Source organism: Macaca thibetana, chromosome 10 (genome assembly GCF_024542745.1).
Source record: "Macaca thibetana thibetana isolate TM-01 chromosome 10, ASM2454274v1, whole genome shotgun sequence".
In the NCBI taxonomy this organism is placed as follows: domain Eukaryota; kingdom Metazoa; phylum Chordata; class Mammalia; order Primates; family Cercopithecidae; genus Macaca; species Macaca thibetana.
The window spans coordinates 4,509,537-4,537,270 of record NC_065587.1 but is presented as its reverse complement, the minus strand read 5'-3'; the positions used below and the strand labels follow the sequence as shown (position 1 = coordinate 4,537,270).

The window sequence follows — 27,734 nt, the reverse complement described above, 5'->3', positions numbered from 1 at the left end:
ATCCCAGGTAATCAGGAGCCTGGGGCAGGAGAATCACTTGAACCTGGGAGGTGGAGGGTGCAGTGAGCTGAGATTGTACCACTGCACTCTAGCCTGAATGTGAGAGGGAGACTCTATCTCAAAAAAAAAAAAAAAAAAAAAAAAAAAACAGTGCCACGGACTGGGCGACTTGCACAGTAGGCATGCATTGTATCACGGTTCTGGAGGCTGGAATGTCCAGGACCAAGGTCTGGCTGGGTTCGGTTGCTGCTGAGGCCTCTCTTCCTGGCTTGTGGACAGCTATTTTCTTGTGTCCTCACATGACCTTTCCTTTGAGTGCCAGTTCTTTCACATCTCTTCTTTCTTTTTAAATTTTTAAAATATTTTTAGAGGCAAAGTCTTGGTCACCCAGGTTGGAATGCAGTGGTGTGATCACAGTTCACTGTAAACTCAAACTCTTGGGCTCAAGGAATCTTCCTGCCTCATCCTCCCATAGTGCTGGGATTACAGGGGTGAGCCACCACATCCACCTCTTCTTATAAGGGCACTAATCCCATTCACAAGGGCCCCACCCTCATGACTTAATCACCTTCAAGAGGCCTTGTTCCTAATACCATCACCTTGGGCATTTGGGCTTCAACATATAATACATTCAGCCTGGACACAGACATTCAGTTCACAGCAGGGTCTTTACCTCAAAGTGTACCTGGGCTTTCTCTCTTTCAACCTGGGTTTTCCCCACTCATACCTGTTCTGCCCCATCTTGAGTGTGGCTTCCTGCACTGGAGGTCTGTGCCCTCCCATCCTTACCTCTCTCCAAACTGAGACCAGGCCTCCTGCCCCTGGGCCTTGGCCCTTGCTATTCCCTCAGTGCCGCAGTCCAGCCTGCCTGTGTTCTGCCTTGGGACCAAGGGACCACCAGGCCCCACATCCCTCTAGAATGTTCTGCAAGAGAACCTCCATGTCTGTTTCCACAGGAGCCTTCTGATGGAGCGTGATGCCTTGAAGCCCAACTCGCCCCTGACTGAGCGGCTCATCCGCAAGGCGGCAAGCGTCCACCTCATGCAGTGAGCCAGCCTGGCCGCCTCCACCATGCGGAACCTCGGTGATGGCCTCGCTGCGTCCAGTCAGCGTGCTGCACCAGGTTAGGGTCAGGAGACGGCTGGAGCCTGTTTGTTAGGGCTGTTAGAGGGTGATCTTCAGTTTTACGGGAAGGGGGTCAGAGGTTAATTTTAAATGTGATTCTAAATCTCCTTTCAGTGCTTGAGAAGGGCCAATGTGCATTTTTCAGCAGTCACAGCCAGTGCGAGTGCTGCTCTTTCCACCTGCCTTGCAAATTCTGTTTCCCAGGGGAATGTGTCTACTGCCTGGTGGTTCAAGGGTTGGAAGGCAGGGCAGGGGTGGGAGCTGATTCCACTAGGACAGGTCTTCCAGAGGCAGCCAGCCTCCCACCACTGCCTGTCCCCTTCCAGGCTGCCCTTGGGATGGACCTTTTCATTCTTTCCCTTATATTCTAGACAGGTTCTGTCATCTCATTGTGTTGCTGTCCCATTTTTCAGGTGAGGGTACCGGGGTAGGGGAGTGGCCTGCCCAGGGTCACACAACGAGAGGCCCCACCTGCTGCCTTTGGGCTCAGTCCCCTGCTGCTGCATCCACCGCCCTCCTTACAGATGAACGTGCACATGGGGTCCTCCTGCTATCTCTGGGGCATCTTGGAGCCCCCTGGGGGGCTCTGTTGGTGCTGATTTGGACCCGTTTCTCTTTTTAAACTGCACATCATAAGGCTTCATGTTGAGCATGATTTTAATCATAAATGCACTTTTGAGATGCAGGGATTGAGCTCAGAGCTTCTCTGCTGTGGCAAAATGCAAAGTGCTGTGATGTGTGGCTGTGACAAGCCTGGAGTGGGCCCTGTTAGTGCCGCCTCTGTCTCCTGCTTCCCCACTGAGCACCTCCTGAATGTGCTGCTGACTGAGTTGTGCTGCTTTCAGCCTTCCTGTGAGGGAGGTCCCAGTGCACAGATGTTTTTCAAGTTCCTCAGTTTGTACTGAAATTAGGTAGGGATTCATCAGGGCAGGAAGCAGGCCTCCTAGAAGAGAGGAGGCCTCCAAATCTATTGAGTCCCCACAGTGTGCTCAAGCCTAGGCAAATTTCTGTGGTTAAAATGAATTATTAATCAGTTCCTTCAAGTCTTTGAGCATCTGTGGTGCAGGCCTGGGGCTGGGTCCTGGGGAGGTGGCTTCTCCCTGAACTTAAGGTAGGTGGGGCGGGGCAGGCCAGGCCAGGCGCAGTGGCTCACACCTGTAATCCCAGCACTTTGGGAGGCCGAGGCGAGTGGATCCCCTGATGTCAGGAGTTCGAGACCAGCCTGGCCAACATGGTGAAACCCTGTTTCTACTAAAAATACAAAAATTAGCTGAGCATGGTGGCGCACATCTAATCCCAGCTGCTTGGGAGGCTGAGGCAGGAGAATTGCTTGAACCTGGGAGGCAGCGATTGCAGTGAGCCAAGATCATGCCATTGCACTGCAGTCTGGGCAACAGAGCCAGACTCCCATCTCAAGGGGGAAAAAAAAAAGTAGGTGGGGCATCTAGTCAAGAAAATGGGTAATTACAGTAGGACTTCCAGAGAGTCGCCTTCTCTACCCAGGAACTAGGGACATGTCCTAAGGGGAGCCTCCCTCCCCTCTCCTGGTTCCAAGCAAGACATGACTTAGCTGTGCAATTGGGAACCCTGGTCCCTCCTCCAGGAAGCCTTCTACCCCCCAACCCCCACTGCAGGCTGGTGAGGGTGCTGCCTCTGTGCCCCTCAGCCCTTGGCATGTGTCCTTGCTATTGCACCCCTGCTGTGACCTCTCCAGGTCAGGGACAGCATCCATCACCTGGCACAGGGCCTGCAGTGAGTAGCTGTCAGTGAAAGTTGGTAAATGAATGCATAAATAAATGAAGTGGAACTCCGTATTCGGCCTTCTTGCATTGCTATGGAGAAATGCCTGAGGCTAGGTAATTTATAAAGAGGTTTAATTGGCTCACAGTTCCATGGGCTTTTCAGGAAGCATGGTGCTGGCATCTGCTTCTGGTCTAACCTCAGGAAGCTTAAGATCATGACATAGGGTGACAGGGAGCCAGTGTATCACATAGTGAGAGCAGGAGTGACAGAGAGAAGGGGAGGTCTTGGACTCTTAAATAACCAGATCTTGTGTGAACTAAGCAAGAACTCATCACCAAGGGGATGGTGCTAAACCATTCGTAAGGGATCTGCCCTCACGACCCAATTACTTCCCACCAGGCCCCACTTCCAACATTGGGATCACATTTCAACATGAGATTTGGAGGGGACACACATCCAAACTACAGCAAATCCTATCAGGGGCAGAAATGAATCTGCCATAGATAGGCCACACCTACTATATGTTGATATGATACAGGGAGAGGAGTATCAGGAATGAATATTGGGGATCCCTCTGCCATTCTCCCAGCAGACATCCCCAGGATGAGCTGAGGGGAATGCAATGAGCAGGCCAAACTCTTTCCAAGCTGTTTGACCACACCCACCTACCCCAGCACTCTCTGTCCCTGCCTGGTGCCCTGTGCTGGGCTGGGTGAGGCTGGGGAGACTGGTGAGTGAGGGCTGCCCTGCCCTTTATGAGCCCACAGTCTTCTAGTGAATGAACACAGCAACATGGAGTGATTGGTGTGGATGATGCAAAACCAGGGACATGGGACCCAGAGGTGGCCTCAGCCAGCCTGGAAGGCCTCTACCTTAGGAACCCACGCCCCACCCCCCCTCCCCACCGTGGCTGCTTGCTGGACAGCTCTCCCCGCAGCCTGCCCCAAGTAAACAGCTTATCTTCGTCCCTGAGAATGGTGCTCTCGATTTCCATCCTTTCCAGAGCGGGTCCTCCCAGGCTCCTCTTCCTGCATCGTCCTCCATCCATGTCCTGGATAATCAGAGCTCCCGCTTAGTGACACTTTGCCGTGGGTGGAGCCCCTCATTTGATCCTCAAGCCCCCGAGGTGGGTATTATACTTCGTTCGCAGGCAAAGGCTCAAGCGAGGTCAGCCTTAAGTTGCTGCCCACTGACCCGTCTACCAGTCCTGTCCTTGCGTCTCCATGGCTCAGGTCAGGGTTATCCTATCTGCTTCCCATCCTCTCCAACACATGGATTCCCCAAGGCAGGCTCCATCACCGGGCCCCAGCCCCTGGCTCTCTCCTCCAGCGCAGCTCCCCAACCGGCCTGTAAAACCCAGGACAGGCTCCCGTCAGGTTCTCGGCCGTCCTCAGGCCGTGGCAGTTGGGGAAGCCCGCCAAGGGCGACGGTTCCCCTCCGGCCCCACAGGCTGTGCAGCTCCGGCCATGAGTCTCCCTCTGGTCGCTGGGTCAGCCGGCGCCCCCGTGCGCGCCTCGGGCAGGGACCCCGCCTTTTCATTACTGTTAGTAACAGCTGGCGCGCGCTGCTTCACAGCAGGTGGGTGAGCCTACTTTTAGTCTTCCCATGGAAACCCTTAGGTGGCAGTTTTAACTTTCTCCCTACACACAAGGAACTGCTATATATGGTTCCGGCTTGACGCGGATAGCTAGGTGACACGTAGCGGCCAGGCCGGCCAGACTTCCGTGTGGATGCGCCCTGGTGCCGTGCGGAGCCAATCGCTGTGCTGGAGTAGTGCGCATGCGCCCTGGAGGCTTCTTGCCAGCGTCCCGACTACAATACCCAGGATGCACCGGGCCCGCCGCCTCTCGGAGCCCTTTTCAAACCGACCAATCGGCAGCCCGCGTCGCCCGGCGCCGCGTTTAAATCCGTGCCGGAGGCGCGTCCTGCATCGGCCGCTTTGGGTAAGGTGGGGTCAGAGTCGGGGGCGAGGCTTTCGCGGTGGGCCAGGTGCGGCGCGGTGCCCGCTGTTCTCTGGACGGGTAGGGGCCGCGCGCCGCCAGGAGCCGGGCCTGGGCTCGAGCAGGGGTCACCGGGGCCCCTCGCGCTGTGGTCGGGGATGCCGGGAGGTCCAGGGCTGCCCCCCAGGCAACCAGAGCCCTCAGCACTCTGGCCCACGAGCCGAGAATTCCGTTATCTCGTCCGATAGCGTTCGGGCTGACTCCCGGCCTGGCAGCACCCGACCCCTGGGGTCCCCTGGGATGCGATCATTTCAGAGCGGCCTCCGCGCCGCCTCTCCCAGACCTGGCCGCGGCCTTCAGCTCTCTCTGCCCCTGTATGCCGAGGGCTGAAGGAACCAGGAGCTCTGGGCCCTGACATGCACTCACCTTCTGGCCCCGTTCCACCCTGCAGTGACTTCTGACAACTCTCTCCATGGAAGGAGGCGGCGGCCGTGATGAGCCTTCAGCCTGCCGGGCAGGGGATGCGAACATGGATAACCCTAAGAAGGAAGGCAAGTCCTAGCTGCTGCAGCGCTGTTGTTGTTCAGGACGTTCAGTAGCGATGGAGGTTGATTTAATGTTTCCTTGAGACATTCTTTCTTTCTCAAGTGCTCGTCTGTACTCACTCTGCACCTGTGAGACACATGACATTTGCTTTTATTTTCTGGTTTTCTTTCACCTCCTCCCCATTTTAAGTTTCATCACAGCCAGGATTCTCATCAGTTTTATTTAGCGCAGTGCCCCCATGCCCTGAACAGTACCTGACACTTTGTGGGCGCTCAAATGTTTATTGTATTGAATTCGATGTTTCCTTTTTTGTTTGTCGCTGGTTTCTGTTTGCTAAGACTTGTTTAGGATCTTTGAGACCATGTTAATGAGTGAGCCTGGCCCAAAACTCCTTTCTTCTTGTGTGTTTGTCCGGTTTGGGTATCAAGGTGAGGGTACGGCTTCACAGAATGAGTTACAGGCCACACCCTCTTTTTCTCTGAAAGAGTTTTTTTGTTTTTGTTTTTGTTTTTGAGACTGAGTCTCGCTCTGTCGCCCAGGCTGGAGTGCAGTGGCTGGATCTCAGCTCACTGCAAGCTCCGCCTCCCGGGTTTACGCCATTCTCCTGCCTCAGCCTCCCGAGTAGCTGGGACTACAGGCGCCCACCACCACACCCAGCTAGCTAGTTTTTTGTATTTTTTAGTAGAGATGGGGTTTCACCGTGTTAGCCAGGATGGTCTCGATCTCCTGACCTCGTGATCCGCCCATCTCGGCCTCCCAAAGTGCTGGGATTACAGGCTTGAGCCACCGCGCCCGGCTTCTGAAAGCGTTTTTATGTATTTATTTATTTATTGACGGAGTTTTCGCTCTGTCACCCAGGCTGGAGTGCAAAGGCGTGATCTGTACTCACTACAACCTCTGCCTCCTGAGTTGAAGGGATTCTCCTCCCTCGGCCTCCCTAGTAACTAGGATTATAGGCACCCGCTGCCACACCTGGCTAGTTTTTGTAATTTTAGCAGAGACGGGGTTTTGCCATGTTGCCCAGGCTGGTCTTGAATTCCTGAGCTCAGGCAATCTGCCTGCCTCAGCCTCCCAAAGTGCTAGGATTATAGGTGTGAGCCACCTCACCCAGCCTCACAAAGCATTTTGACATCGCTTTATCCTTCAGTTCTCACACTACCCAAGGATCCTTTCTTTTTGAGACTGAGTCTCATGCTGCCTACCAGGCTGGAGTGCAATGGCATGATCTTGGCTCACTGCATCCTCTGCCTCTCAGGTTCAAGTGATTCTCCTGCCTCAGCCTCCGGAGTAGCTGGAATTACAGGCACCCGCCACCATGCCTGTCTGATTTTTGTTTTTTTTAGTAGAGATGGGGTTTTACCATATTGGCCAGGCTGGTCTCAAACTCCTGATCCACCTTCCTGGGCCTTGCAAAGTACTGGGATTACAGGGGTGAACCACCGCTCCTGGCCCCAAGCATCCTCAATGCCTCCATTTTGCAGGAACTTTAAAGGATACTTTACAAGATAAAGGAGACTTTACAAATCAATGTTGTATCTTCTTCATGTCTAGAAAGGCGCTTGCCTATGCACCCCTCTCCTCCTTCCTGTCATGTGCCCTTCCTTTCAAATATGTCCCTTCCACATGCATACTGCACCCCCTGCTCCTTCTTGAGGCCTTCCCCACTTCCGTTGACCTGGCTTCATTTCCTTACTTTTCCCCTGTCCACTGGATCATGCTCATCCACATACAGATATGTTCCCTTGTCTCACTTGTTGCCACGTGTCCTCCGTTACCTCTCCATTGCTGTGTTTCTCCTTCCAAGCCAAACTTCGAGAGCTTTCTCACTTTTGTTCTGCCATTTTTTTCCACCTCTCAATCCCTCCTGTTCCGGCTTCCATCCTTACCACTCCATTCAAGCTGCTTTCATCAGTCGCTGACGACTTTCACATTGCCAAATCTCTTGTCATTTTTCTATCTTCAGTCAGCTTTTCAGTAACATTCGTCCTTCTGGAAACTTCCTTTGCTTGGAGTCCAAGGCGCTCTTGGTTTTCCTCCTGCCTCTCTGGCTGGTGTATCTCGTCTCTGTGTGGGCTCCTCCTCCTCTGCCATCTTCTGAGGCTGATTTCCCCAAGACCTGCTCTGGGACAGCTTTGTGCTTTCGACCTCAGCATTCCCATGGCTGCACAGCACATCTGCTGTCTGTGGCGCCCAAGTTTTGTGTTGAGCGCAGCCTCTCCTCTGAGCTCTGGGCTTATATATTCACCTGCCTATTTGGTGTCTTCACACACACGTCTCATCTCAAACTCGGCATACCCCGTCTGCATCCACACGCCCTGTTCTTACCTATTTTATTTCTCCATTTCACCCAGCTGTCCAAACTGAGAACCTCCTACATTCATGCCATCACCAGCTACCATCATCTCCACCTTCAGAATATATCCTGGATCTGTCTACAGACTCTCCATCTACATCCAGATGCTGCTCTCTGGGTCTCAGCCATGCTGTCTCACCCGCTCCTACTTATATATGATTCCCATTGGCTAGTATGTTCATTTGTAATGCTTCCTTTCAGATATACTTTCTACACAGAAACGTTACCTTTTAAAAACACAAGTTAGATTATAAAGCTCTTCTCTTTTTTTTCTTTCTTTTTTTTTTTTTTGAGACAGTCTCACTGTCGGCCAGGCAGAAGTGCAATGGCGCCATCTTGGCTTACTACACCCTCCACCTCTTGGATTCAAGCGATTCTCCTGCCTCAGCCTCCCAAGTACCTGGGACTACAGGCACCCGCCACCACACCTGGCTAATTTTTTTTTGTATTTTTAGTAGAGATGGGATTTCACCATGTTAGCCAGGATGGTCTTGATCTCCTGACCTTGTGATCCACCCACCTGGGCCTCCCAAAGTGCTGGGATTACAGGCGTGAGCCACTGCACCCAGAATTTTTTTTTTTTTTTTTTTTTTTTTTGAGATGGAGTCTCGTTCTGTCACCAGGCTGGAGTGCAGTGGCACGATCTTGGCTCACTGCAACCTCTGTCTCCTGGGTTCAAGTGATTCTCCTGCCTCAGCCTCCCGAGTAGCTAAGATTACAGGCATGTGCCACCACGCGTGACTAATTTTTGTATTTTTAGTAGAGACGGCATTTCACTATGTTGGTCAGGATGGTCTCGAACTCCTGACCTCAAGTGATCCACCTGCCTCAGCCTCCCACTGTACTGGGATTACAGGCGTGAGCCACCACACCAGGCCTAAAGCTCTTTTCTTAAAGCCCTGTAATAGTTTCCTGTCCCATTTTGGAGAAAATGAAAGCCCCTTGCCGTGGCTTGCAAACCCTCTGTGATCTGAGCCAACTTGTGTTTTCACCTCTTCCAGCCACTCTGACTTCTTCTGACCCCTTCATCTCACACACGCACTTTGGTGTTTTCTCAGAGGTGTTCCCACCTCTACATATCTCTCACCGCACTGCCTGGGGCACCCTCCAGGGCAGGCTGCATGTACCCCAAGTCTGCCTGGCACCTGGTGGAGGATGTGGTCTGTTGTGGGTGCTCACGTGTTTGCAGGCTGAGCAAGTCAGCCAGCCCGGGGCCCCTTGGAGCCAGTCACAGAGTCTGGAGCAGAAGACTGCTTCCCTGAGTTCTAGTCCTGGATTCTTTTTCCACGCCAGACAGTTGGAAGTTTCTGAAATTGACTTCCTAATTCAGAGGTGTAAAAAGTGAAACGTCTCCCTCTCTATATCTCTTAGTCACTTAGTTGCCCCCTCCAAGGGCCATCGATGTCATCAGTCTCTTGGGTGTCCTTCCAGACACAATCTGTGCAAGTGCAAGCCAACACACACAGAGTGTTGCGCCCCCCTTTCCATATAGCATGGAGAGCCCTGTCCTGTGTCTTGTTTTTCAGGCTTAATTTATCTTGATGAATATTGTATATCAACACATGAAGAGCGTTACTAGTTTTTGTACCTATATAGGGTTCCACCATGGGGATGTGTTACTCATCTCATCTGCTGTGGGTGAACGTTTAGTTTGTGCCTAGTGTCTTGCTGTTACCAGTGATGCTGCTGTAAATAACTGTGGACACCACATAACTGCACGACACATTGCTTTCCACACCTGCTAGTGTCTGTAGGATACACTCACAAAAGTAGACTTGCTGGGTCGAAGAGGGTGTGTATTTCTTACTTTGATAGGTACTGCCAGGCCCTCTAGAGAGCTGTGATACTTTACACCTTCCCTGGCAGTGTAGGAATTGTCTCTTTCCCCACAACCTTGCCTACAGCTCATAAATCTTTGAGTTTTGAGGTCGGAAGTTCGAGACCAGCCTGACCAACGTGGAGAAACCCCGTCTCTACTAAAAATACAAAATTAGCCAGACATGCTGGTGCATACCTGCAATCCCAGATACTCAAGAGGCTGAGGGTGGAGAATCAATTGAACCCGGGAGGCGGAGGTTGTGGTGAACCGAGATAGCGCCATTGCACTCCAGCCTGAGCAACAAGAGCGAAACTCTGTCTCAAAAAAAGAAAAAAAAAGAATGTTTTGTTTTATTTTCTGTGAACTTTATCTGTTTGTATTCTTTTTCTATCTTTATTAGATTGTTAATTTTTTTATTACTTTGTAGATACACTTCATGAGTTAGCCCTTTATGAATTGAGTTGCAAATATTTTTTCCCCATTTCTTGTTTAACTTATTGTGATTTTTGCCACACAGATGTTACAAATTTTAATGTTTGAAGGTCAATCTTTTATTTTTTATTTATTTATTTTTTGAGGCAGGTTCTCGTTCTGTTGCCTGGGCCTGCGTGCAGTGGCAAGATTATGGCTCACTGCAGCTTTGACCTCCTGGGCTCATGCGATCCTCCCTCCTAAGCCTCCCTAGCAGGGGAGACTACCACGCCCAGCTAATTTTTGTATTTTTTTACAGACGAGGTCTCCCTATGTTGCCTCGGCTGGTCTCAAACTTCTGGGCTCAAGCGTCCCTCCCACTTCAGCCTCCCAAAGTGCTGGGATTACAGATGTGAGCCACTGGGCCCAACCAATCAATCTTTGGTAGCTTCCGGTTTTGTGTCATAGTTAGATGTCCACATTCCCACGTTATAAAAACTTCCTCATAGCGGCTTCTTGTTTGTTTAGGGCTTTGTTTTCTTTTCATTAAGTCCTTGATTTATTTGGAATTTGGCCTGGTGTGGTATGAGGCATGGACCAAACGTAGTTGGTATTTTTCCAGATGATTATATAGTTTATCTCCATACCATTTTTTCACTTTCCCTCTTTTTTTTTGTTTTTGTTTTTGTTTTTTGAGACGGAGTCTCGCTCCGTCGCCCAGGCTGGAGTGCAGTGGTGCGATTTCCGCTCACTGCAAGCTCCATCTCCTGGATTCACGCCATTCTCCCGCCTCAGCCTCCCGAGTAGCTGGGACTACAGGTGCCCGCCACCTTGCCTGGCTAATTTTTTGTATTTTTTAGTAGAGACGGGGTTTCACCATGTTGGCCAGGATGGTCTCTCCGTCTCCTGACCTCATTATCTGCCCGCTTCGGCCTCCCGAAGTGCTGGGATTACAGGTGTGAGCCACCGCACCCAGCCAGTTTTGTTTTGTTTTTTGAGACAGGGTCTCGCTCTGTCACCCAGGCTGGTGTACAATGGCACAATCTTGGCTCACTGCAACCTCTGCCTCCCAGGTTCAAGCGATTCTCCTGCCTCAGCCTCCCCAGTAGCTGGGATTACAGGTGCCCACCACCACGCCTGGCTAATTTTTTTTCTTTTAGTAGAGACGGGATTTTGCCACGTTGGCCGGGCTGGTCTCGAACTCCTGACCACAAGTGATCCACCCGCCTTAGCCTCCCAAAGTGCTGGGATTATAGGCGTGAGCCACCTTGACCAGCCTGCAGTGTTTATTAAGATAAAAATATTTGTGAGAGAACTTTATAAGCTTTACAGTATTGAGTACATACTGTATTTCAGTGCATTTTGATACATATTTGCTAAGTGTCCAGGCCCTTAGCTAGACATTTAGGAATCTGGGTTAGTGTTCGACATTGTTATCTTGGAGGAGCTTATAGTCTATTTGGGGCCAGAGAAGGGTCAAGAGGCACTCACAGAGGCTAGTGCAGTGGTAGAAAGGAGGTCCAGGCACTGCGGGAGCCTTGCGGGGAGCTGGAGCAGGGAGCAGGTGCCCCTGCAGAAGGACCCACTAACCTGGAGCCTGTGATCTGTTTTAGAGGGACCTGGACAGAGAGGTCCTTGCCAGCTGTGATAATAGAATTATGGATGGGGTGGGGTACAGAGTACATTTTGTCTGAGGGTTCAGGAAGGACTCCAAGAAGCAATGGCGGTCAATGCACTCTTATTGAGTCCCTACTCTGTGCATTTGAGTGATATTAAATTCATTCTTGAACTATAAATAGATGTTTTGTATCTCGTAAGAGGGGAATTTAATTCTAGGGGAGCTGAGGCAGGTGGTCCTTTGAAAATGTTCTATACCTGGAAATGACTTATCTCTTCTTGAAAAGCTAGTTGAATGAGTCAGTGAATGCATTTTAGATTATATCTTAAAAGTAAGGACCTAAGCTTTTGGGTGGCTTAGCGAACATAGAATGGCTGATGCAATTTCTTTTTCTTTTTTTTTAAGACGGAGTCTCTCTCTCACCTAGGCTGGAATGCAGGGGCGCCATCTCGGCTCACTGCAACTTCCACCTCCTAGGTTCAAGCGATTTTCCTGCCTCTGCCTCCAAGTAGCTGGGACTACAGGTGTGCGCTGTCACGCCGAGCTAATGTTTGTATTTTTAGTAGAGACGGGGTTTCACATGTTGACCAGGCTGCTCTCGATCTCTTGACCTCGTGATCTGCCCGCCTCAACCTCCCAAAGTGCTGAGGTTACAGGCGTAAGCCACCGCGCCCAGCCGGCTGTTGCAATTAAAAAAAAAAAAAGTGTCCACGTGTGGTGGCTCACACCTATAACCCCAACACTTTGGGAGGCCATGCCAGGAGGATCACTTGAGGCCAGGAGTTCGAGACCAGCCTGGTCAACATAGCGAGACTTCATCACTAGAAAAAATTTAAAAAAAATTTTTTTTTCTTTTTTGAGACGGAGTCTCACTCTGTCGCCCAGGTTGGAGTGCAGTAGTGCAATCTTGGCTCACTGCAAGCTCCGCCTCCCAGGTTCACACCATTCTCCTGCCTCAGCCTCCGGAGTAGCTGGGAGTACAGGCGCCCGCCACCACACCCGACTAATTTTTTTGTATTTTTAGTAGAGACGGGGTTTCACTGTGTTAGCCAGGACGGTCTCGATCTCCTGACCTCGTGATCCGCCTGCCTCGGCCTCCCAAAGTGCTGGGATTACAGGTGTGAGCTGCCGCGCCCAGCCTAAAAGTTTTTTTAAAAAGGAAAAGATCTGGCCGGGCGCGGTGGCTCAAGCCTGTAATCCCAGCCCTTTGGGAGGCCGAGACGGGCGGATCACGAGGTCAGGAGATCGAGACCATCCTGGCTAACACAATGAAACCCCGTCTCTACTAAAAATACAAAAAAATTAGCCGGGCGAGGTGGCGGGCGCCTGTAGTCCCAGCTACTCGGGAGGCTGAGGCAGGAGAATGGCGTAAACCCGGGAGGCGGAGCTTGCAGTGAGCCGAGATAGCGCCACTGCACTCCAGCCTAGGCGACAGAGCGAGACTCCGTCTCAAAAAAAAAAAAAAAAAAAAAAAAAGGAAAAGATCTAACTTAGAGCCCTCTATGAAAAACTAAATTAACATAATGACAGGATACACTTAGGGGAGTGAAATTTCACGGTACCTTTATTTAGTTCTAAGCTATAGAGCCTGGTAATATTTTTCTCTTTATCAGCTGTGGCACTAAAATAACAGTGGATTTTTTCCCCTAGACATTCTTCTTTTGGCCGATGAAAAATTTGACTTCGATCTTTCATTGTCTTCTTCAAGGTAAACAAATAAGTTTTCTTCCCTTGCCTTGGGCATAACCACATTCAGTAAAGTCCTTTAAATGCCAGTGTTATGAGTTATTAATAATTGTTTTTTTTTTTTAAATAGTGCAAATGAAGATGATGAAGTCTTCTTCGGACCCGTTGGACATAAAGAAAGATGTATTGCTGCCAGCTTGGAATTAAATAATGCGGTTCCCGAGCAGCCTTCGTTGCCCGTGTCTGAGAGTCCCTTTGCCTGGAGCCCTCTGGCCGGGGAGAAGTTCGTGGAAGTGTACAAAGAAGCTCACTTACTGGCTTTACAGATTGAGAGCAGCAGCCGGAACCAGACGGCCCAAGCTGCCAAGCCTGAAGACCCTCAGAGCCAGGGCGTCGAAAGATTCATACAGGAGTCAAAATTAAAAATAAACCTCTTTGAGAAAGAAAAGGAAATGAAGAAAAGCCCCACGTCTCTTAAAAGGGAGACATACTACCTGTCAGACAGCCCCTTGCTGAGGCCCTCTGTGGGCAAGCCTCGGTTCTTGGCCTCCTCCCCGGCCCTGCCCAGCTCTGGTGCCCAGGCCAGCCTCGCCCGGGCGCTGGGGCCTCCAAACTCTGCTCATGCTTTGCCCAAGGAGTCATGCACTGCTCCTGCTCCAAGTCAGGCAGCGACTCAGAGGAAGCCCGGGAGCAAATTGCTGCTGCCTCGAGTGGCCTCTGTTAGAGGAAGAAGCATCCCTGGGGCTGCGGAGAAGGTAAATGCCTCAGCAGAGCACCTGTCTGGGGAGCCGCCACTCCTTGCCCCTCAGCCCTCTCACAGAACCCACATGGGGAAAGCCCCGGAGGTGGCGAGGCTCTGAGGCCTCCGAGGCACAGGAATGGGGAGTCCAGGAAAAGCAGTCGCCAATAGGAAGCTGATGTGGGGGCGGCTTAGGTAGGGCTGGGGTGACTTAATACTTCCTCCTAAATTCTATCTGAAGTTGTTCCTTTTGTTTTGTTACAATGCTGGATATACCACACAGTACGGATTTCATTTGCTTTAACAAGCAACCTCTTCCAAAAACTCCCCCTCCTCTGTGATAGCTGCTAGTCAGCCTCCTTGACCGTGCCTCAGTTTACACTGCGTTCCTCATGGGCATTAAGTGAGGTGAGCTTTCCTGGGAGGTGGCAGTTGACAGGGGTGCCTTTGGGTGCAGTCTGCCAACTCTGGGACACTGAGGGTCCTGGAGGTCTGGGGAAAAGGTGGGGGTGAGCACAGGGCTTGCTGCCAGGGCTGCCCGATCTGGCTCTTGCTTGGGAGAGGGAGGCTGCTCCTCCTGTGGGAGAGGCTGCAGAGAGGAGGACAGGGCGGGTGGGAGCCCCGGGGCCCACCCTGCAGCCCGTTCCCAACTCTGCCCCCTCCCCTGGGCAGCACTTACAGAGGAAGACCCTGGGTGGGGCCATTAGGAGGTACAGGCAAATGCAGAATGCTCAGCAAGGGCCCAGAAATTCCTTTACCCCCACCAAGCCCATCTCCTGAGCCACGTGACTCCCTGTAGTGAGAGCCAAGAATGGAAGCCAGCCGAGGTGCAGCTGCCACACACTGCCCTTGACAAGGAGGTATGTCCGGCACTGCCACCCCGAATAGCTGGGGCCTGTCCCTTGGTCCTGCAAACTCCTTTTATTGGAGCCCTTTTGGATGTAAATTCCTACCGTGATGTTTCTAGAATGACAGGGGGGTGGGTCTTGCTGTGTGGAGCACACATAGACTCGGGACAGGGATTGTGCATGTAGCATGCGTGGACTCGGGGAGAGAGGTGGTGTGATTTGGGGTGCTCCAGACCCACTGAAGCACCTCCTTTGATCTCCTGGTCCTGGGTGGTGAACTGGCGTCCAGAGAGCTTGTTCCCGGTGGACAGGGCACTGTGCGCACAGCTGAGATGCACTGACGCACACATGGGAGCCCCACCACTTCCTGCATGCTTCTCTGGGAGAAGTCACTCCTAGAGTGGCTCATGGCCCATGCTCACTCCTGTGAGGAGTCATTAGCAATGGGTGGACCACTCGATCGTAACACCTACTTAAAAGTGTGCTTCACAGACAACTGCTAGGATGCCTAAAGGAAGAAGAAAAAGAAAATAACCAGTGTTATTTTGAGGATGAGGATGTGGAGGATGAGGAGAAGGTTGAGGATGTGGAGAAGTTGGAAGCTCACGCACTGCTGGCGGGACCGTGAAACGGTGCAGCTGTTGTGGAAACAGTTTGGCAGCTCCTAGAAAACTAAATTTAGAGGTCCCATGGGACCCAGCAGTTCCACTCCTTAGTACACAGACCTGAGAGAATTGAAGTCATATCCACAGAAAAATCCACATGCAGATGTTCAAAGCAGCATTGTTCATAACAGCCAAAAAAGTAGGACCAACCCAGGCATCCAGCAAATGATGAATGGGTAAAGAAAAGGGGGTCTATCCAGACAATGGTTTATTTTTGGCAACAAGAAGGAACACTGCCGGGTGCTGGGATTACAGGTGTGAGCCACCATGCCCGGCTGGAAACAGATTCTTTTTAGGAACATATTTTAAGATTAGCTTGTGCTGGTTGTACAACATAACAGTTCTACTAAAAACCACTGAAGTGTACTGTTTAAAATAGTGAATTTTACGTTATGAGAAGTATCTCAGGTTTTAGAAATGCTATAAAGGGAAAAAGTTACTGCTGCATCTTTACCACTCTGAGCTTCTATTGCTGTTACCTTATTACCCCTGCTGTTATAAGGGGCTATTTATGTAAGTATGAATTCGTTCCATGAATGCCCTTGTCCCTAAATATGTCAGGAACTTATTTTTTGACTCTTCTGGCCAAAGAAAATGGCTTTCAATACTAGACCAAGAAGATATATTGCAATTGTGCAGCTTCTCTGGTAGAGATGACCGTTTAATGGATGAGTCTTTTCTGTACAGCAGTTTAAAATTTGTGTAACTAGACCAGCTCTCTCATTGTCATTCTTAAATAAGGATCTTGACTGGGGAACAGCTTTAGAGGACCGCTTTCCTATTAATGACCTGTGTCGGTATCATTTGATGCTGTTTTTAATGAGGAAGCAAAATCCATCATCACTTTTGTCCACAGTGATTTGGTGGAGGATGTGAACTGCTTGCTCTATTCCCTTCAATCTAGCTGATGAATGGAGGAGCATGTGTAGCATTTGGGATGATAGTGCCTGGGCTTGCTTTAAATTGAAGCCTGAGTATCTCTGTACATTGTTAAGGACTAGACAGTTCTCACAGTTCAAATTAAATTTTTCAGCCCAAGAAAGAGATTCCAGCTAGTCCTTCCAGGACAAAAATCCCAGCCGAGAAGGAATTCCACCGGGATGTTCTCCCTGAGAAATCTGCCCCAGGTGCTGTCAGTGTGCCGGCCGCTGGAAGCCACTTGGGCCAGGGCAAGCGGGCGATCCCTGTTCCAAATAAGGTGAGTTGGCTGCTGGGGCCCAGACTTGTGGTTGCTGGGAATGAGGTGGCAGCTGTGTGTACAAGTGCTTTGGATTAAAATCAGTGGCTCATACCTATGATCCCAGCATTTTGGGAGGCCAAGATGGGAGGATCACTTGAGCCCGAGAGTTCAAGACCATCCTGAGCAACATGGTGAAACCCATCTCTCCAAAAAATACAAAAATTAGCTGGGCATGGTGGTACGCACCTGTAGTCCCAGCTACTCGGGAGGCTGAGGTGGGATGATTGCTTGAGCCCAGGAGGTCGAGGCTGCAGTGAGTCATAATCATGCACTGCACTCCAGGTTGGGTGACAGAACGAGACCCTGTCTCAAAAAAAAAAAAAAAATAGAGGTGGAAAAGTTGAAAATACACCCACGAGAGGCAGCCTACAAAATACATGCAAAGAATACTGGCTTCGCAGTATGCACTGATGGCTGGCCTCTGCCCTGGGAGCTGTGTGAGTTGGGAAAAGCCAGCGTCTCAGAGCCCTAGTTTGTAGGTAGGGATATTCCGTTTCCCTCATGTAGGGTCCTTGAACAGATGACATGAGATGTTGATGTTTTGAAAACAGTGGCTGGGTGTGGTGGCTCACACATGTAATCTCAGCACTTTGGGAGGCTGAGGCGGGAGGATCACTTGAGCCCAGGAGTTTGAGACCAGCCTGGGCAACATAGTGAGACCCCCATCTCTACTAAAAAATAAAAATAATTAGCCAGGCACGGTGGTGCATGCCTGTGGTCCCAGCTATTTGGGAGGCTGAGGTGGGAGGATTGCTTGAACCCAGGAGGTCAAGGCTTCAGTGAGCTGTGATCATGCCACTGCATTCCATTCCAGCCTGGGCAACAGAGTGAGACCCTTTCTGAAAGAAAAAAACTGCAGCTCCTCACAGGCATGGAGAGGAACACATGCCACATCTTTCTGGCATTGGCGGTAAACCGAACTGGGCGTTAAGAGTACTGGCAGTTCTTGTTAAAACTGCCCAAAGCTGGGCCCTACAGCTGCTGACTCATGGGGTTTGGGCTGGGGCCCCAAATCTGCATTTCCGCTATAGCTCCCTAATGTGATCCTCACGCAGGAGCTTGAAGACTATGCTTTGCGAAGTGCTGCTTGACTTTTTTCTTCTTTAAATTCAAGATGATAATTATTAGATTATTTTAAAATATTAAAAACCCCTACTTTTTTTTTTTTTTTTTTTTCCTCCCCGCTCAGGCTGGAGTGCAACGGCATGAGCTCAGCTCACTGCAACCTCCACCTCCTGGGTTCAAGCGACTCTCCTGCCTCAGCCTCCCAAGTAGCTGGGACTTCAGGTGCCTGCCACCATGCCAGGCTAATTTTTATATTTTTAGTAGAGACGGGGTTTCACCATATTGGCCAGGCTGGTCTCAAACTCCTGACCTTGTGACCCGCCCGCTTCGGCCTCCCAAAATGCTGGGATTACAAGCGTGAGCCACCGCGCCCGGCCAAAAGCCCCTTACTTTTGCAGACATAAGTTACAGGTAAATAATGAGATCTTTGCTGCTTCTGTTTTTTCACATTTTGCCCCAGTTGGGGCTGAAGAAGACCCTGTTAAAAGCACCCGGCTCTACCAGCAATCTCGCAAGGAAGTCCTCCTCAGGGCCTGTTTGGAGCGGGGCATCCAGTGTGTGCACATCCCCAGCAGCGGGCAAAGGTGAGGCAGCCGGCATCGTGCTTGGACCCACATCTAGCCAGGTGAGGCCTGGAGTGCTGCTGAGGCCTCGGAGACTGTTTCTACAGAACCACTTAGGCTCAGCAGGACGTCCCGGAGGGCGTGCTCTGTGCGGTGGACCAGGCTGTCGGCTGAGTCGCTGTGCTTGCCCTCAGTGCATCTGTCCCATGAGGAGGGCACAGTCAGATGGGTGGCTTCAGTCTAGGGGGTACACACAGCCAGAAAGCGTGTATGATATCCCGTGCCTGAGAACACAGAAGGAATCAGGCTCATGTCAATGCCATGAGACACCAGTTTTAAAATAGGACTATTCCAGATAATTTATGGCATATGGCCCCCATAACTCCTGGGTGCCTGTTTAAATCCATGCTCCCACACCTGTTTGAGGTCAAGCCACATTTCAACCTTGCCGAGCCACGGCTGCCATCTAGTGGTAAGGGAAAGCCTTCGCCTTTCTGCTCTTCAGAGCGAAATCCTCTTGAAGGTGCATTGGCCGTGTGGAGTCTCGGGGTCGTTCAGGGCAGCACGGTGTGGATTGTGTTCACAAAATGTAAAAAGTGGGCCTGGTGCAGTCGCTCACACCTGTGATCCCAGCACTTTGGGAGGCCGAGATGGGTGGATCGCTTGAGTCCTGGAGTTTGAGACCAGCCTGGCCAACATGGTGAAACCCTGTCACTACTAAAAACACAAAAACTAGCCGGGCATGGTGGCGGGTGCCTGTAGTCCCAGCTACTCAGGAGACTGGGGCAGGAGAGTTGCTTGAACCCGGGAGGCGGAGGTTGCGGTGAGCTGAGACTGTGTCACTGCACTCCAGCCTGGGCGACAGTGAGACTCCGTCTCAAAAAAAAAAAAAGTGTGAACTCTAATCAGATTGATCTGATCTGGAATCCTGACTCTGCCATTCTGTGATTAACAGAGGTTTGTGTCCTTATCTTTATAGACTGAGGTGACGACCTCCTGAGCTCAAGCAGTCCTCCTACCTCAGCCTCCTGAATAGCTGGGACTACAGCCACATGCCACCACACCCAGCTAATTTGTGTGTGTGTGTGTGTGTTTTTTGAGATGCAGTCTCGCTCTATTGCCAGGTTGGAGTGCAGTGGCGCAATCTTGGCTCATTGCAACCTCTGCCTCCCGGGTTCAAGTGATTCTCCTGCCTCAGCCTCCCGAGTAACTGGGACTACAGGTGCCCGCCACTACACCTGACTAATTTTTGTATTTTCAGTAGAGATGGGGTTTCACCATGTTGGCCAAGATGGTCTCGATCTCTTGACCTCATGACCCGCCCGCTTCGGCCTCCCAAAGTGCTGGGATTACAGGCATGAGCCATCACGCCTGGCCTACATTTTTGTGTTTTTTGTAGTGAGGACGGTCTCACTATATTAGCCAGGCTGATCTCGAACTCCTGGCCTCGAGTGATCTCCTGCCTTGGCCTCCCAAAGTGTTTGGATTATAGGCATGAGCCCCCACTCCTGTTCCTAAAGTTTTTCTTTAAGAATCCTTTACCAGATCATCTGTGTATATTGGTAGCTCAGTATTTATTATTCTAGTTTATCTGGTGTTCTATTTTAAATAGTGCTTATGGTTAATATGACCCAGACTCCTTGTAATTTTAAAGGAATCAACCAGTAACAATTGCGTCTTTTTTCCCTGTTCCCTGTCCACCTCTGTGACCAGACAGATGAGACATGTGACTAGACTATCCCCTTCCATCTGCTCAACTAACGTAGATTTCTCCTGCCAACATAATCAACGAAGATAGGAGAGCTTGAATTTATGCATGCTTTTGTACATGTTAGTAATGATTTTGAGAATAAGTACCTTAGAATACACTCAGCTAAGCTAAAAGCTGCCTGGGCCGTGCTGTGTTTGATGATGTTGCCTGATGGGCTTATGGAATATTTTTAATGTGTCATATGTTTAAGGTAGATGAGCTAAAGACAGCATAACTTCTGTGTGTTTGTTAAATAGCTGCCTAATTTTATAATGTGATTTTTGTGTGTATACCCTTCTAGCTAAATCAAGTGAATTTGCAAGTATTCCTGCAAACAGCTCCCGGCCTCTGTCAAACATCAGCAAGTCAGGCGGAATAGGACCCACCCTGCTGCGGCCCGCTCTGCCTGCAGGCCCTGTGGGGGCATCCTCCCAGCAAGCCAAGCAGGTCGATGTTTCTGGGCTGGCAGCGGAGCAGTCCACAGCGCCCCCCTCAGTGTCCCCCACCCAACCCCAGACTCCGGAAGGTGGAGGCCAGTGGCCGAACTCCAGTTCCACTTGGTCAGAATCTTCTCAATTGAATAAGACTAGAAGTATCAGACGGCGAGATTCCTATCTAAATTCCAAGACAAAGATTATGCCTACTCCTACAAATCAATTTAAAATTCCTAAGTTTTGTATTGGTGAGTAATAGATACGTTTTAATGTATCTTTCAAATATTGAAGAAATTCCATTTAAAGTTTTAAACAATTATTGATGGCAGTGACGGTGTTTTTAGTTCTTTCCTCCAACAGTGCTTTCAAGTGTGACCTGCTGTCTTCTCGCCCACTGTTTTGGGGGCTCAGTGTAGGCCCCCAGAATGTCTTACGTTCGTTCTTGTGAGTGTGACACCCCGGAACTCTTAGGCTGCTCGTAAGGTTTTCTCTTTACTGTTACTGCCAGCAATTTGATTATGATGTGCTTTGAGGCGGCTTTCTTTGCCTTTATCCTGCTTGGAGTTTCTTAAGCTTCTTTCATCTGTAGGTTGTTTTTTTTCATCAAATTTGGAAAACCTTGGCCATTATTTCTTCAGCTATATTTGCATCTTTCCACTTTATTTCCTAGAACTCTAATCACATCTGTTTCAGGCCTCTTGACGTCGTCTTACAGGATACCGAAGCTCTGTTCTTTTTTTTTAATTTCAGCCTTTTTTCTTTTTCTTTTTTTTTTGTTTTGTTTTTTATCTTTTGTTTTTTGAGACGGAGTCTTGCTCTGTCACCCAGGCTGGAATGCATTGGCATGATCCCGGCTCACTGCAACCTCCACCTACTGAGTTCAAGCAATTCTCCTGCCTCAGCCTCCCGAGTAGTTGGGATTACAGGTGCCCGCCACCATGCCCTATTAATTTTTTTTTGTATTTTTGGTAGAGACGGGGATTCGCCATGTTGGCCAGGCTGGTCTCTAACTCCTGACCCACCCACCTCTGCCTCCCAAACTGTTGGGATTACAGGCGTGAACTGCCACACCCGGCCCAGCCTTTTCCCTTGAGCTGCGGTTTGGGTCGTTTCTGTTGTCAGATACCATTTCTTCTGCAGTGCCTAATAGCTGTGACGCCCATCCAGTTAACTTTTCGTTTCTAACATAATAGTTTCCCCTTATTCCTCCTCATGGTACTTGGGTTTTCTTTTACATCCTTGTGAGCAAATTGATAATCGTTTTAAGGTCTACGATTCTTCTCACACCATCTTCCACATCATTTTGGGGTCTGTTTCTGTTGACTAATTTTGTTTCCAGATTTTGGCCTCATTTTCCTGCCTCTACGTTTTTTACAGGTTTTTCTTGGTTGTTGGATATTGTCAGGTGTAGACTTTTGAATGTCTGGATTTTGTTGTCTTTCTCTGAGGAGTTGGGTTGGGCTTGGCAGGCAGTGAAGGTGCAGATCATCCTTCTGAGGCTTTTTATGCTTTGAAGTGGTGGGTCTAGAATAGTCTTTCCGCCTCCTGCCACCGGCGCCTTCCCAAGGCCTCAGCTGCACGCCCGTGTGTCCTGCGAGGCCCCTGCACTCCGGCTGCTACAAGATGGCGGCTTCGCGGCCCTGTGAGCTCCGCTCGTTGCTCCCTGGTAGTTGCTCTTCTCTTGACCTTGAGGACTCCTCCCCTGCACCTGTGCACTGCCTGGTGCTCAGCCAGAGACTCGAGATTCCCTTGGGTTCCTAGAGCTCGTTCTGTCGGAGTAGCCCCCTCCTCTCTAGTTTCTGGCCTTCACGTTGCAGCCACCTCAGCCTTCTAAGCGCCAGCCACTGCCCTCTCCAGTCACTGAGGCCACCAGCCCCAGCAGGTGTCTGGCCAGTAGTGGGTAGGTGTTTGTAAAGTTTCCATGAATTACTCGAACAATTGTGTGCAATGCAGAAAGTTCTCGGAGCTGACTTAAGGTGAGAGGAGCGTCCTGGCCTCCTCTGTCAGGTAGATCTTTCTGCCGTCTGGGTGCTTGAGGATTTTAAGTTCTGGCAGTGCCAGCCAGCACAGGCAGCCTGTAACTCCCAGAAACCACACTCTGAGTCCTGCTGTAGGAACAAGCTGTTCTGCTGAGTGTCTTCTCTGTGCTGGAATGCTTTGGGGGACAAGGGACATCATGGTAAGACAGACCTACTCTCACGGAATTTCTGTTTAATAGGAAAAGACACGAAATGTTATCAGATGAGCAGGCCTTCAGATCCTAGCATAACGAAGCGACTAAGAGAAGATGGTGTCCTGGGGCTGGCGTGTTTGGGGAGGAATTTGCATCAGGTGGTTTAGGTGGTTCTTTGGCAAAGATGGTCAGGAGGCGACACGGGACTGAGATCTGAACCAGGACACCGAGGCAGCTGGTAGGAAAGTGCAAGGGGGAGCACTCCAGGCAGAGGCAACGGCGAGTACAGAGGTCCTGGAGCAGGAAGGCACGGGGCGCGCTCCAGGAGCAGCTCAGGCGCTGGAGGATGGGAACGCAGCCACTGTGGTCAGGATTCCGCATAGATGTGCGACAGCTGGTTGGTAGTCCTTGGTGTGAGGGACCCAGACTTCTTCCATCCTGCGTTGCTGTGATGAGCTTCTCGTCCTCGTGGTCTAGTGTGGCTGCACCGACTCTGGCCCTCATACCTCCCGGCAGAAAGCCTGTTTAGGTGAAGAAGAGCAAATCCCCACCTTTCAAGGACTCTCACTGCAAGTTGTCTCTGTCACTCCATTTGTGTCCCGTTGGTCACCATGCTTCCTGCACAGGATGCTAGGACACGTTGTCTTTATTCTGCACACAGCTGAAATGTCTTACTGAGAAGAGGAGGAAAGTAGCTGTCGAACAAAAATTAGCAATCTCAGCCAGTCAGTGACCGAGGGGCAGGGTAAGAAGAGATGAAGACAGAGGGGCAGCCCGAGGCCGGCTCGCAGAGCGCCTCGTGACCAGAGTGGGCCCTGGAGTACCGTCAGTGCAGGAGGATGTGCATGCAAGAGATTAGAGCAGAGCGACTTGACCTTCAGAAGATCCCTCCATAGAGGGAAGAGCAGAGTCTCTGGGCCGGAGCGAGGTGGGGAGGGTAATGCAGACCTCGTCCTCACTGTGTTGGGGAGGAGGCTAGTGCTGGGGAAGGAGGCTGGGGCGCTGTGGTCCGCCTGACATTCTGGTAGCTTAGGGCCCATGTGGCAGTGTAGAGAGGGACTCGAGTGGCCCTGAGGTTCTGGCGGAACCTGGGTGCTGCCGCTCATGTGACAGGAGGGCTGGAAGAGGCAGCGGGCAGACGGCCCCATTTTGGAAGTAGTGAGGGTGAGAGGCCACTTGGGCTGCCACTGAGGGGTGGAGCAGGCTGAGAACTCAGAGAAGCCACAGCTGGAGACCTCAGTGTAGGTTTCAACAGCAGAGAGCTGAGTTTATAGAGATGGGAGCTGTGGGCTGGGCACGGTGGCTCACGCCTGTAATCCCAGCACTTTGGGAGGCCAAAGTGAGTGGATCACCTGAGGTCAGGAGTTCGAGACCAGCCTGGTCAATATGGTGAAACCCTGTCTCTACTAAAAATACAAAAATTAGCCAGGCATGGTGGCACATGCCTGTAATCCCAGCTACTTGGGAAGCTGAGGCAGGAGAATCACTTGAGCCAGGAGGCAGAGGTTGTAGTGAGCCGAGATGGTGTCACTGCACTCCAGCCTGGGTGACAGAACGAGACTGTCTCAAAAAAAAAAAAAAAAAGAAAGAAAAGAAATGGGAGCTAGGATTGGGTGGGTTCTTCAGGGACACCCTATGGCCCAGGTCACGTGGAGGTTTGTTCAGTAGTGCTTGCTTCTCTTCTGCCTGAATGCCTGGAGCCGGGACATGTGTCTGCCATGTTTCTCCTGACCACATTGGCACAAATGTTGGCTGGTCTCCACAAATGTCGGCTGGCTGTCAGGCTGCTTGATGCCACAGGACTTCTGCTAATCCCAAATTCCCTGTTGACTTTACCCTGTTTCCCAGACCGTGCCCCTGGGGGCTCCTTAGGCACCTCTCAGATGTGCATTTCACCTTCAGCAGGCGGTTCCTCCTCTCTCCACGATGCTGGGAACAGGGCTGTCTCTTGCACGCCTTTGGTCATTCATCAGGGTCAAAACTGGTCCCACAAACTCAGCACTGGCCGGAAGAGAGGCCCCAAGGGAGTGGCCACGCTGTTGGGAACACACAGCTCTGGGAGGCACGTGGTGGTGCACACTCTTTGGCTGAGAGCACTGGTGGTGTTGCTCATTGGCTGTGACACCAGCTGTCACTGTGGAGGAGAGGTGAGGGCTGAGGGCACTCATAGCATGGGCCCACATGAGCGGTGCCCTATAGTGGAGCCTTTCATACGTGCATTTTCTCAAAATACTCAAGACAAGAGCATTCGTTGTAAAACAGTCCAGTGACAAATGTTGCTGTTCACTCTGAGTCCACGCTGCCGGGTCACCCAGAGCACTGAGACTTGGAATTCTGGGTACTGGGAGCTGCAGTGGAGCTGCGCTGTCCGGGTTTAGGGAAGAGCTGATGTGGACCTGGGAGGCGCGTGTGCGCATGCTTCCCTAGGGCAGTCTTGAGGGTGTCAGGAGATGGCTTGTTCGTGTTCTGTTTCATAAGAAGAATGACCTTCCTGTGCCACCGTGGAAGCTGATGAAGAGTGCACTCCACCCTGCTGAGGGAGAGGACAACCAAGAGGAAGGGGCCGGGAGAGAGGGAGGCGGCGAGGGAGAGGGAGGCAGGCTTGCCTCCGCACCCGCCAGGTGTGACCAACTTGGGTCTCACAAAGACCTCTGTGAATGGTGCAGGGTCAGGGACTCAAGAATGTTCCCAAAAGACAGGGATGATAGGATGATTCAGTCACAGACCATCCCACTCCATAAAAGAAAACAAACACTAGGCTGGGCAACACAGTGAGACTCCAATTCAAATTTTGAAAAAATTTTCAAAAAAATTTAGCCAGGCATGGTGCTGGGCACCTGTAGTCCCAGCTACTTGGGAGGCTGAGGCAGGAAAATCACTTGAGCCCAGGAGTTCAAGGCTGCAGTGAGCTGTGATCACACCACTGCACTCCAGCCTGGGTGACAGAGCAAGACCTTGTTTCTTGTAAGAAAGAAAAGAAACAAACAAACCGAAAACGGAGGTGGAGAGAGGATGGGAGCACGTTTGGCTCAGCTGTGTGCAAGCTGCACACCTCTCCAGTGCTGGGGTGCACACTGGAGGCCTGGTGAACTCACAGGTGGGGGCGGTGGGAAGGTGTGAGGGGCAGATTTTTAACTCTTGTAACAAATGGAGTTTTTGAAGAATGTGGAGGTAGCAATGTGGGTGTGTGATTTGGAAATGTGTGAAGATAGACATCATAAGAAGCTGCCAGCAAGTTGGAAGCAGAGCTGGGTGTGGTGGGAGACTTGTTTGTCTCATAAAATTTTAACCTTCATTTTTAAAAACTCTGTGCATGAATCACTTTGATGGAGGTGATTTTTAAAAGAATAGGAGAGGCTGGGGCAGTGGCTCACACCTGTAATCCCAGCACTTTGGGAGGCCGAGGTGGGCAATCACTTGAGGTCAGGAGTTCAAGACCAACCTGGCCAACATGGCAAAATGCTGTCTCTACTAACAATACAAAAATTAGCCGGGCGTGGTAGCAGGCACCTATAAGTCCAGCTACTCTGGAGGCTGAGGCACGAGCATCACTTGAACCCAGGGGTCAGAGGTTACAGTGAGCCAAGATCACGCCACTGCCCTCCAGCCTAGGTGACAGACAGACACTCTGTCTCAAAAAAAAAAAAAGGACAGGAGAGAGGAAATGTAAGTGCAGGCAGCCTTTTTGAGGAGATCTGGCTTTAAAGAGGGGCAGGGACGTGGGACAGGAGCTTGGGTGCAGGGGCAGGAGGGCAAGCGTGAGCTTTTTAAGATGGAGGGGCCAGCAGCAGCTGTGATATTGCCAGAGAGTGGGGCTGTCTGTGGGGGCAGCAGCCTGGACCGTTGCCTGGCCTCCTGGAAGCACCTGCAGAGGAGATCTCAGCTCCGGGCCCCACCCTTCCCTCTTAGTGCTGGGGTAAGGGGCTCTGAGGGACAGCCTCTTTCCCCATGGCTTCCCAGACATAGCAAGGTGTTCGAAGGGGGTCCTGGTGCCTGAGGCTTTGGAGGCCCCAGAGCACGTGTGCTAATACTCAGGTGCACACTGGGATTTTCAAGGAGCCAGTATAGTGGAGGAGGAACCACGGAGCCAGTGTTTGGAGGGGGCGGTGGCGGGACTGGACCTCTGGGGCCTGTGGTGGGCCTTAGCTCAGTAACTGGTGACCCCTTTGCCCTCTGAGCCTACTTTTCATCCCATTGTGAATATCAGATGAGATCATACACATGGAAATGCTTGTCAACTAAAACAGCACAAACACAATGTAATGAATTATTATTATCCCATTAATGTCATGGTTCGGGAAATGAGGTATGTGGGCTCTGTTGGGCGTGCCTGGGAACCTAAACCCCTGCGGTGTCGTTCCTGTGGGCAAGTGTCTAGCGCGTGCAGGTGCCGTCTGACAAGTCGACTTCACTGTGTGAAAGTCGTGCTCTGCCCTGATGGGATCAACGGCCAGGGTGGGGCGGCGCAGTGAAGAGGGCTCTTACCTTTCGCCCCCACGTCCATCCGTCAGACCGCAGCCTTGGCCTGGGCCAGGGTCCCCGTGTAGGGGTGAGTGCCTCTCATGCTCCTGCCTGCGGCAGGGTGGCCCTTTGTGGACCAGTGCCACCTACACTGCAAGTTGGGACAGTGGAGATACTCGGAGAATTGCCCATTTGGTGAAGATCCCCCAACAGTAGTTCTCCCCTGATCGCTTTGCCTGACTGCACTCTTCCTTTCTTGGTCTTAGGTGACTCCCCGGACGGCGCAACACCAAAGCTCTCGCGGGCGCAGCGGCCGCAGTCGTGCACGTCAGTTGGCAGGTGAGTGACGCTGGTCCGCTTCCTCTCTTTATTGCTGTAGAGTGACTCGTGCATCCGCTACCCTCAAGCATTTGGTAACCCTGCAGCCTGGCCTGCACATCTGGCTTCAGTGCCAGTCTCTTGGGTGCAGGCTGAGCTCCTGACCTGTACCAGCCCCTTTTAGATCCACTGCAGACTTAAGACATCTGAGACTTCCGCGATGCAGTACGGCGTTTC

General features: G+C 51.1%; 3 protein-coding genes across 6 annotated transcripts in view; 2 read left to right on the top strand and 1 right to left on the bottom strand.

Moving 5' to 3' along the window:
* Positions 1 to 2,164, top strand: part of TTC38 (tetratricopeptide repeat domain 38) — a 33,041-nt gene extending 30,877 nt beyond the window's left edge. For both annotated transcript variants that reach the window (XM_050805876.1, XM_050805875.1), the window contains one exon: positions 957 to 2,164. In XM_050805876.1, the coding sequence (XP_050661833.1) occupies positions 957 to 1,050 (94 nt within the window). In that variant the 3' untranslated portion in view covers positions 1,051 to 2,164. The remainder of the gene's footprint in view (positions 1 to 956) is intronic.
* The window catches only part of CDPF1 (cysteine rich DPF motif domain containing 1), a 376,436-nt gene that overhangs the window by 53,629 nt on the left and 295,073 nt on the right, over positions 1 to 27,734 (bottom strand). The gene's annotated exons all lie outside the window — the stretch shown is intronic.
* The window catches only part of GTSE1 (G2 and S-phase expressed 1), a 37,661-nt gene continuing 10,971 nt past the window's right edge, over positions 1,045 to 27,734 (top strand). The window contains exons 1-8 of one of the 3 annotated variants that reach the window (XM_050805849.1): positions 1,045 to 1,123; positions 5,260 to 5,359; positions 13,206 to 13,263; positions 13,372 to 13,996; positions 16,527 to 16,691; positions 18,259 to 18,382; positions 20,413 to 20,793; positions 27,446 to 27,518. In XM_050805849.1, coding sequence (XP_050661806.1) covers positions 5,281 to 5,359; positions 13,206 to 13,263; positions 13,372 to 13,996; positions 16,527 to 16,691; positions 18,259 to 18,382; positions 20,413 to 20,793; positions 27,446 to 27,518 — 1,505 coding nt within the window. In that variant the 5' untranslated portion in view covers positions 1,045 to 1,123; positions 5,260 to 5,280. Of the gene's footprint in view, positions 1,124 to 3,915; positions 3,995 to 4,578; positions 4,812 to 5,259; positions 5,360 to 13,205; positions 13,264 to 13,371; positions 13,997 to 16,526; positions 16,692 to 18,258; positions 18,383 to 20,412; positions 20,794 to 27,445; positions 27,519 to 27,734 lie in introns of those variants that run through there. The other 2 variants (XM_050805848.1, XM_050805847.1) reach the window with 2 other exon arrangements.